Source organism: Alosa pseudoharengus, unplaced genomic scaffold (assembly GCF_046254945.1).
Source record: "Alosa pseudoharengus isolate Yale_2024_CS ecotype anadromous, Long Island Sound unplaced genomic scaffold, YU_APseudo_1.1 YU_APseudo_1.1_scf_15, whole genome shotgun sequence".
NCBI classification, from domain to species: domain Eukaryota; kingdom Metazoa; phylum Chordata; class Actinopteri; order Clupeiformes; family Clupeidae; genus Alosa; species Alosa pseudoharengus.
The window spans coordinates 36,045,325-36,054,787 of NW_027468620.1; the positions used below are offsets into that span (position 1 = coordinate 36,045,325).

The window sequence follows — 9,463 nt, forward strand, 5'->3', positions numbered from 1 at the left end:
TCTGACAAATTCTGCAGTTTAACCGTATTTCCACTATTTTCACTATTCACTATTTTCATCATGTATAATATAGGCCTAATACACTAGGCATAATGTATCATCAACATATAAGGCCTATTAGAAGGACTTTTTGCCTCATAATTTGCTCTTGTATGTAAAGTCCAAAAATGTGAAGGTCTTTGTTAAAGTAGCTTTGTAAATGCTCCACTGACATCACATCTCTCTTGATCTCTGCCCAAGTGGCCTAGGTCTAGGAATGTTTTTGAATTCTGCCAATTCTCAAAGCACATTGCCTGACCTGTCCCTTTGTGCTGTGTATTTTTTTTATTTTTTTTTGTAAGTGTTGGGTTAAGAACTAATATTCAGTCTCAACCGAAATGCAATGTCTTATTCTTAAAACAGAACCGTAGCCTACTCAGATGTTTCTGAACTATCCCTTCCATCTTTCAGGCGCTCAACCCTGATGTGGCCGATGGAGGATGCCCTTCGTCATCAGTGAAGTGAAACCAAACTTGTTACCAGGCGTTTTTGTTCCACACGAGGCTTTTGGTGTCGGGGCTATCAACTGGGCACATAAAAAATACAACAACATTATTTTTGTGTAAAAATCTACTGAATATGAATCAACATTTACATTGAGTAAACGCATTTAAGTTCAAAGTTAAGGTACACCAGACCCGGAAATAATCTTTAAAACTGATTGGTTTGCATCCACATCTGTCAACGTTAAACCAGCACGTCAGGTTGCACTCAAACATTTTCCACGTCAGTAGGTTTACAGGCTGAGTTCAGGTTGATAGCCGGTTACAAAGCTACATTGCCAAATCCTCTCAGTAGGTCGTGAAATACCAAGCTAAGGCGTGGATTTCATGTGTGTAGCTGTTTAAAATGTAAACGCTCAACTAACTGTAATGTTTAAAGGGCATCACATCAATATTGTTGTCACTGAAAGTTTTGTTTTTGGTCTATAGTAGCTAGCTGGTTTGCTAGCTAATCAGTTGAAAATCTGCAGAACGCCATCTTGGATTCGCACCTAAACAGGTAGGGTATCTTTAGCCAACAAGAGATAGGTGTATACATCATGTTACCTGTTACATTTTCTGACAGACTGTGTGATTATTGCTTCTCATTTGGAGAAAATATGAAAAACTCTGGAAGCCAAACTGAAAATACTTCATTGCCATAGGCGAAGCCAGCTAACACTCGTTGCTACCTTTTTCGAACTAGCTAGCGTTAGTTAGCTTGTTAGTAAGTGTTTTTCAATGCGTAGCATTAGCTGCTACCCAAGCTAGCTAGTTGGAGAGTTCAAGCTAGCCAAACCAGTTTGACAGTTGTCAAGTTTTTACCAACCAGCTAATGATAGTATTGGGCTCTAACTATTACTAATAATACCATATGACATTTAAATGAACAACACGTTCCAACACTTTAGTTTTCAATCTTTGTATCTTATGTGGTAGTCAGTAATATGAAAATCTAATTAAAAATGGGTGATGTTCAATGGGCTGTCAGAATGGAAATAACATTAGCAGCGACTGCCTCTTGCTAGTCATGGATGTTGGTACCACGGCGGTCAGCTAGCATTTCCATTGCTTTATGGACGGTTTACATTTCTTTAGCATCTTCCATGTCTGCAATACGATGTTTCTTATATTGATTCCTAATTTATTGTTGTCATCATCCACTAACGAGTGTATATCATGCTAATACTGTTGTGAGTTAACTGTGGCAATGCTACAGATAGCAGCTAATGTTAGCCCCTGAGCTAACTAGATCAGCTCCATAGTCACTACAATTACGTGGCTGACATTACGTCTTATTTTCGAGACCAGGCCCATGTCAACCTGTGAGACGCTGAGAGAACACTCTAGCTAGATTGATTTATTTGCTTGTTCAAGTTATATCAGCAAGTAGGGCTTCAGCCAAACATGATTCGTGTTCAACTGGGGAGTAAAGGTCTAAATTACCACAGATAAAAGTTAGCTTGTTTTGTGGTTCCTTTCGCGTCCGTGGAATAGCTCGAAATTGTTTGTCAACATTGCTAGTTCAAGGTGAGCTATGGTTGAGGTCTTGAAGAAAAGAATATTCACACACAATTATTACATTCTTCTTGGCACATTTGACTTCTTGCAGATAATTAATTCATGGGTCATTGTTTCGGGAGCCCTGTATTTCTCAGACAGACATCTTGAAGTTTACATGAGACAAAGATAGCGATTCAGCCCACAATAATAGGACATTAATGACATTGCAGCTGTTCGGTAGTCCTCCTTGCTTAAAGTTGTTGTTGAAAAATGATAAGTGATTGAAGTGTTTGTCAAGGCTGTGCTATCACTCTGTCACTGTGATGTGATGCCACTGTGAAAATGTGTTCACAATTGAGTCGTCTTTTTTATGTTTAGATATAGATGGTGACTTATTTCACCCATAGTCCTAAACATTGATCATTTTAGATACCCCCCCCCCCCCCCCCCACACACACACACTCACACTCACATAAATGTTGACATATACAATTTGTGTATGTTGAACAGGAACAGTATCTGTAACAGTATCCATAATCCCTGGCTGAAGTTTGCTGATTATTTGTAACGGTCACTGAAGAAGATGCCCTTGGAAAAATATATGAATGATTAGACTTTACTCCTGCATAATCAATTTTGGATTTACCAGACAGTTAACTTACATAGGGACAGACGGACATCCCGGTCCGATGGTGATGATTGTGTTTGTGTGTGTTTGTGTGTGTGCTGTGTGGTATACCTGTTGTGGTTAACGGTGAAAGAAGCTAAGAGAAGTGGTAATTCGAGCTAGACTGATATGGGATTTTGAAGGCCGATTTCGATATTTGAGTTTTTCCAAAAACCGATATATTGGCCAATAGTCATTTTTAACAAATACAATGTAAAAATGTTCTCCCATAACAAGGTTCTGATCAAGATGGGGCATTATGTATTTAAATAGGCCATAACTAAAATATTTTTTAATGAAATAAAAGAGTGTCAGGTCCTTGTTCTGTGACAACCACATTGCCACAATCTACATTGTGAGCAGTTTATGCTTAATGACTCCATCCCTTTATGCAAGCAAAACATCTTACAAGTATGACTTGTACTTTACTTCACTTTTAGCCTTTGCAGCCTAAACCATACTCTTCCTTACATGATGTAAACACTAGAGATGCACCGATATGGAATTTTAGGGCCGATAACGATAACCGATATTAATCGGTTTGTTGTGGCCAATACCGATAAGATAACCGATATTACTCTTGGGGAAAAGGACAACATATAATAAGCATCATTTAGTTGCAGTAATTTTACCTACCACCATTGACAGACATAACTCATAGTCCTCAATGGTATCAGCAGTCAACAAAATAGATATAGCCTAGGCCTATGTGTGGCTCCTTCAAGTGAACGTGACGTCAGTGAGTTGCGAGTGAGTGGCCAGCAACAGTGTGTGAATCGTTTTCATGTGGAATAAACGCTCGACGCAGATAAACGGCTAGAAGCTGGGAAAAAGCTAGCGACCAAACCAGAGTTTGTGAGGGAAACATATTAGTTTTAACAGCGGGTAATTGAATAAAGCTGCAACTCCTTGGACTGTATCTTGTTGTGTCGGCTACTCCGTTGCGCACAACGTGCTGCCCAGAAGGTCAATAACTTATGACCAGTCTGGAACTCAGGAATGGTTAACATATTTGTCGGTAGTATTACAAAACCAAAGCGAACGAAATGCAAATATAATACTACTTAAATATAATATCTACTGACTTGTCCCACCAAAGAGTTTGTTTATTTGTTTCCCTAACTAGCGCGGTAAGAAAGCAAGAAAGCAATTCACTCTGGGGAGGCTGAGCTCCGCTCTGCTTAGGTTAAAAGTGGGATCATTCACGAGAGGATTTTAGGCTGCATAGATTCAACGCAGATATTGTTATCAGAAGGGTGAAATACATCCTCACAGCTGACATTATTTTGAGGAAAAAGTAGCCAAACAAGCTCATGTAGTGTGTAGCCAGACAGGCCTTAGGGCTTTAAAAAATATTAAAATGATAATATTACATTTATTATAATATCATAATTATAATAAATTATCGGCCAGAATTCTGTTATCGGAACAATAATAATTTTTTTTTTTCCCACTTATCGGCCAATAATATATCGGCCACCGATATATCGTGCATCCCTAGTAAACACCTTTGTTATATCGATATATCGTGCATCCCTAGTAAACACCTTTGATATATCGATATATCGTGCATCCCTAGTAAACATCTTTGTTAAAATGCAAGAAATTTAAGACTGAAACTGAACCTGGGTGTTTGGGAATGAACTCACTCTAATCAACTCTAGCTCAGATGCTCACATTTATTTCTTGTAAATGCAACATTTTACAAAGCAATAACAGGGCCACCAAGGACTGTGTGAGCGAGTCAACTGCAGAAAAAACTATTTAGCAAGCAGAAATGTCCCAGCCCGGTGTTTAGGATGCATCGTAGACAGGTATATATGCCCTGTATGTCTTCCATCATCAAACCATCGCATTAGCGAACGTTAGTGTTGTGGCTAACTAACTTAACGTTACTTCCTGTCAGTATGGTCAGAAAATAATGTGATGACAGTCGAAAGAGAGAATTATAGTGCTGTTATCAATTTGTTCCGTATAACTATGTTTATGTTTCACAAATACACCAACAATCAAACTAGCCTCTATCACTTAACCAATGCTAACGTTTAAGTCATTTTACCTGTGGACATACATCAAGCTGGTGTAAGATTAATGTCCAATAAACATTCTCAGGTTTATTTTGGCTTCAAGAAGAAATGGGAATTACATTTCACATGAAAATCATCCTACCATGAATACACAAGCCACAAAGCTGTGAAACCCTAAGCTACCATTGTGTTATCATTGTAGGAAGTGAAGTGGAACCAAGTCAAGTAACGCATGTTTGTCTTGCAGCAAGTCACTGCGCCATCTGATGGACAAACTATGTAACGGCAATACTGGAAATGCAGCCTAAATGAAGGATCAATATTCGTTTTTCCTTTTCTGAATTTAAAATGATTTATCAGCCGTAATAATTGCCAATACCGATAGTATTGAAAATGCCTAGTATCGGCCGCCGATAAATCGTCGACCTCTAGTGGTAATATGACGTTAATGTTGGAAATAAGCAATATGGCTGCTTCCTCGTTCTTCTGCAGTGTGTGAGTAAGTCCTACACACTGTGTGTGTGTGTGTGTGTGTGAGAGAGAGAGAGAGAGAGAGTGTGATGAGAGGGCAACTTAACAACACACTGATAACCCTGCACCTCTGATGAACCACTCAGACAAGACAGACTGGACTTTGATGCAAAGATAAGATTCATACCTTACCATGTTTTTTTCTGTTGAGGTATACTCTGGCGTAACTCAAATGGATGTTGACGGGGACTTGCTGCTGCAGGTTGAATGTGGATAGACAATAGACATTGTAGAAATGGGACATAATGCAAAACATTATAGCCGATATGTGATTTTATTTGTCTACGCCTGATCTATAGTATATTTATAGAATTAGCCTAGTTGAATAAATACATACAGCAAGTTGAAATGTTTGAAATAATCAGTCTAAATGGCAGAATGAGTTAATTTTAATGTAGAAGTAGTAACACTGGATGTCTAGGCCCATTGTGTGTTCGCATGGTGTCTGATGCCAGAGTGCTGTGTTAGTGGCTCGTGTGGAATTGGGCTAACACTTGAGCTCTCCTTCAGAGAGTGCACACACGGCACTGCCTCACTTTAAAAACATTCACATTAAATGCATGTGCTTGGAGACAGCACACTATCCATCACGTTTTTTACACGAGCTGGTTGAGCTGTGCAGCTCAAACATTGGGACTCGGCACTAATGCCGTCTTCACCAGGGGTGGGGCAGGGTTTGCGTTGTACAGGAAAGGTCCTTTAGCTTCATGGGAGGAGCATGTTGCTGGGCAGGTCAGCTGAGTGGGTCACTTTGTGTCCCCATGCCCCCTGCGCAGCGCAGGTTAATCCTGTGATTGTTAGATCCATGCTCAAACACCTCCTCAAATATTAAGCAGGGGCTCGTGCCCGAACTGTTTGGCTATGCTGATTGGAATGGGCTTTGTGGAGCCTGGTGCTAAGCTAGCCTGCGCTGCTAAGCTAACCTGCGCTGCTAAGCTGATTTGGTTGTCAGATTGAACCGCACTTCTGACTGACCGTACCTCTCTAGCCAGGATCATGTTTGAGTTATGGATTGATCCCATTGGCCTTTTGGAGAAAAGGCTCTTTCCTGTTTTCCCTTTTAAGTGTGAGATTTCCATGAAGCTATAGTCATATAGCGCACGCTAGGCTTTTACAATCCATCTCATAACAGTTTATCTTCTTGCTCTCTCTGTCTGTGTCTGTCTCTCTGTAAGTGTGGAAATGGTTTGGCCTGGCCAGTCATTCTCTTGTCTTTCTCTCTTTCTCAGATTTCAACATGGTGGACAAACATATCTACATTGTTCAAGGGGAGATCGCAACGGTAGTGGGTGCCATCAAGAGGAACTCCAGGACCACACACACTCCCCTGGTACGACCAGACACACGTCTCATATGCAGGCTGAATGAGTGGGCAGCAGGCTTGTGCAAAATTCTGAATTTTAGAATTGGCCTTGAAATTTGTATTGAATTGGCTCCGCCCCACAGGAAGTTGAATTTGAATTGGAATAGGAATTACAGGAAGTGGAATTAAATTCATGGCAATTCAAAGAAATTTCATAGTCACACGACAGAAAGAATGTGTTGAATTTCACATACATTCAGTGTTGAATTGAATTGGATTTTAGGTCATTCTCAATTCAGTTCTGAATTTTGCACAACCCTGGTGCCAGTAGACAGACCACACACACTCCCCATGTTTGGCAGCTTGGCGTCGTCACCACCAGGGGTGGGATTTCTTGGTGTCTGATGTTGCCCTGATGTTGCTGATGTTTTCTCTGGCCGTGATGCCTGGAGAATCATTACAGTATATGCCCTAACGTGGTAGGTTCCCCAAGCGGTAAAGCGTTATCCCGCGAAATCGTGGGAATTTGTTACTTTTCAACCAAAAACCATACCGTCCCAGCCCTAATAGGCCACGTGCACGAAACCATACCGTCCCAGCCCTAATAGGCCACGTGCACGAAACCATACCGTCCCAGCCCTAATAGGCCACGTGCACGAAACCATACCGTCCCAGCCCTAATAGGCCACGTGCACGAAACCATACCGTCCCAGCCCTAATAGGCCACGTGCACGACCAGGTGTGTTTGAACCTGCCGCTATTGATAATGTAACTAGTGTCTACACTGACCAGGTGTGTTTGAACCTGCCGCTATTGATAATGTAACTAGTGTCTACACTGACCAGGTGTGTTTGAACCTGCCGCTTTTGTTAATGTAACTAGTGTCTACACTGACCAGGTGTGTTTGAACCTGCCGCTATTGATAATGTGACTACAGCGTCAATAACCGAGTCTACACGGACCCGGTTGGGTGTTGCACTAGGGAATCAGCATGTTACGATAAAGAAGGATTTGTGTGTGTGTTGAGGTTGTTATTATTGGGCGAACATTTTGCCCCTCATTTAAGTTAGAGTCCTAATGTGTGCCACTAAATTCACCCGACAGGCTATAAATGTTTTGACACAAGTGCTTGTCTGATTGATTATTCGTGATTATTCGATCTTTGCGCAGGACGAAGAACAGGACCCTCTTCTCAACAGCTTCAGCCATCTGAAAGAAGTCCTGAACAACATCAAAGGTAAGCATCCACAACCCAATCTCTCCAACCAGTCACACGCCAGGGACGGAGTGGATTTCACTTCTTATGCGCTCCTAGCGTATCTGTACTGCCAAAGCCACTGTAAGATGAACTTGCATTGCACCGTGTGAAGTCCAGCATCCCTTGTATAGAGGAAGATGTAATGTCAGGAGAGGTAAGTCCCTCGCACAGTACTGTCGAACGCCTCAGATGATAGAACTATGTCTTTGCTATCTGAAGGAAACGGCTAGCTGTCGAACGCCTCAGATGATAGAACTATGTCTTTGCCATCTGAAGGAAACGGCTAGCTGTTTAACGCCTCAGATGATAGAACTATGTCTTTACTATCTGAAGGAAACCGCTAGCTGTCGAACGCCTCAGATGATAGAACTACAGTATGTCTTTACTATCTGAAGGAAACCGCTAGCTGTCGAACGCCTTAGATGATAGAACTATGTCTTTGCTATCTGAAGGAAACGGCTAGCTGTCGAACGCCTCATGATAGAACTATGTCTTTGCTATCTGAAGGAAACCGCTAGCTGTCGGCCTGGTCCCTCAGGGGGCGACTCCAACCCTGCGTCTGGGCACATGCCACTTTGGTTGAATATTAATCCAGATGTTTTTCCTGATCTGCAAAATAAATTTGATTACATTTCATTTTGGTCATTTTTTTAGCAAGGTTTCACAAAGCCAGAATGTTCATCTATTACAGAAACATATTTTTGAGGCACATCTGTGGCTTGTCTTTTTTCTAAAAAATAAAACAGCTGAATGAACAATAGACATTTTTGAAATGGCCAAAACCTTTGGCCTCAACATCACTAGAGTGGCATCTGATTAGCAGCACTTAGAGCCACTGAGTATTCATGTCAATGTTTGCAGCTAATCTGTCTGCTGTGCTAGTTGTTGTGTCTGAGTCAGGTTCTGTGTGTGTGTGTGTGTGTGTGTGTGTGTGTGTGTGTGTGTGTGTGTGTGTGTGTGTGTGTGTGTATGGTGGCCCTTGAGGGACCTGGTTAGACCTGCCTGCATGCGTGTCTTAGGATGGCAGGACGGAGTAGTGTTTAGGCAGCTGGGCTCTAGATTTCCACCGTGGGCAGTGGTGGCCTTTAGCCACCAGTCAATATTAATATTATCTCTGCCTGTGTCCCAGGCCCGCGGAGGGCTTGCTATTGGGTCTAGGCCTCTGGAGGCGCCCGCTAGCTGTTTGCTCGTCAGCTAAGCGGAGGAGGAGAGCGCTGGCTAATTAGTGTCGGCGCTAGTGTAAATGTTACATGTGCACTGTGCAAGTGTTCTGCTCTCTCGACGTGAGAGGAGGACAACCCCCCACTACGCCACTACGCCACTACGCCACTACGCCACTACTAGCTGGGTTTACATGGACTGTTTTTTGTCATTCCGATTAAACTATTACAAATAAAAAAATCGTGCCATCTGTTTACATGTGCTACATTCTATTCCGATCAGCTGCTTACAGGCACTCTAGAATCCTTAATTGCTATAGCGGTCGCTGCTTTATGTTTGCTTGAGAAGATACAGCAAGCAATCCTGACCAGTACACCCCCATTACATTCCCATTAAAACTCTAATCGGATCGGCCGTTTTATTCCAATCAATGTGATTATATGTGCCATTCTTATTCCGATTGAGCAATTTTCCTAATTCTAATCGGAATAA

The 9,463-nt window shown here is 41.8% G+C and overlaps 1 protein-coding gene across 6 annotated transcripts in view; it reads left to right on the plus strand.

Moving 5' to 3' along the window:
• Window positions 1-782: 782 nt before the first annotated feature.
• gbf1 (golgi brefeldin A resistant guanine nucleotide exchange factor 1) overlaps window positions 783-9,463 on the plus strand; it is a 117,083-nt gene continuing 108,402 nt past the window's right edge. For all 6 annotated transcript variants that reach the window (XM_076286319.1, XM_076286321.1, XM_076286320.1 and 3 more), the window contains exons 1-3: window positions 783-1,041; window positions 6,479-6,579; window positions 7,723-7,789. In XM_076286319.1, the coding sequence (XP_076142434.1) occupies window positions 6,487-6,579; window positions 7,723-7,789 (160 nt within the window). In that variant the 5' untranslated portion in view covers window positions 783-1,041; window positions 6,479-6,486. The remainder of the gene's footprint in view (window positions 1,042-6,478; window positions 6,580-7,722; window positions 7,790-9,463) is intronic.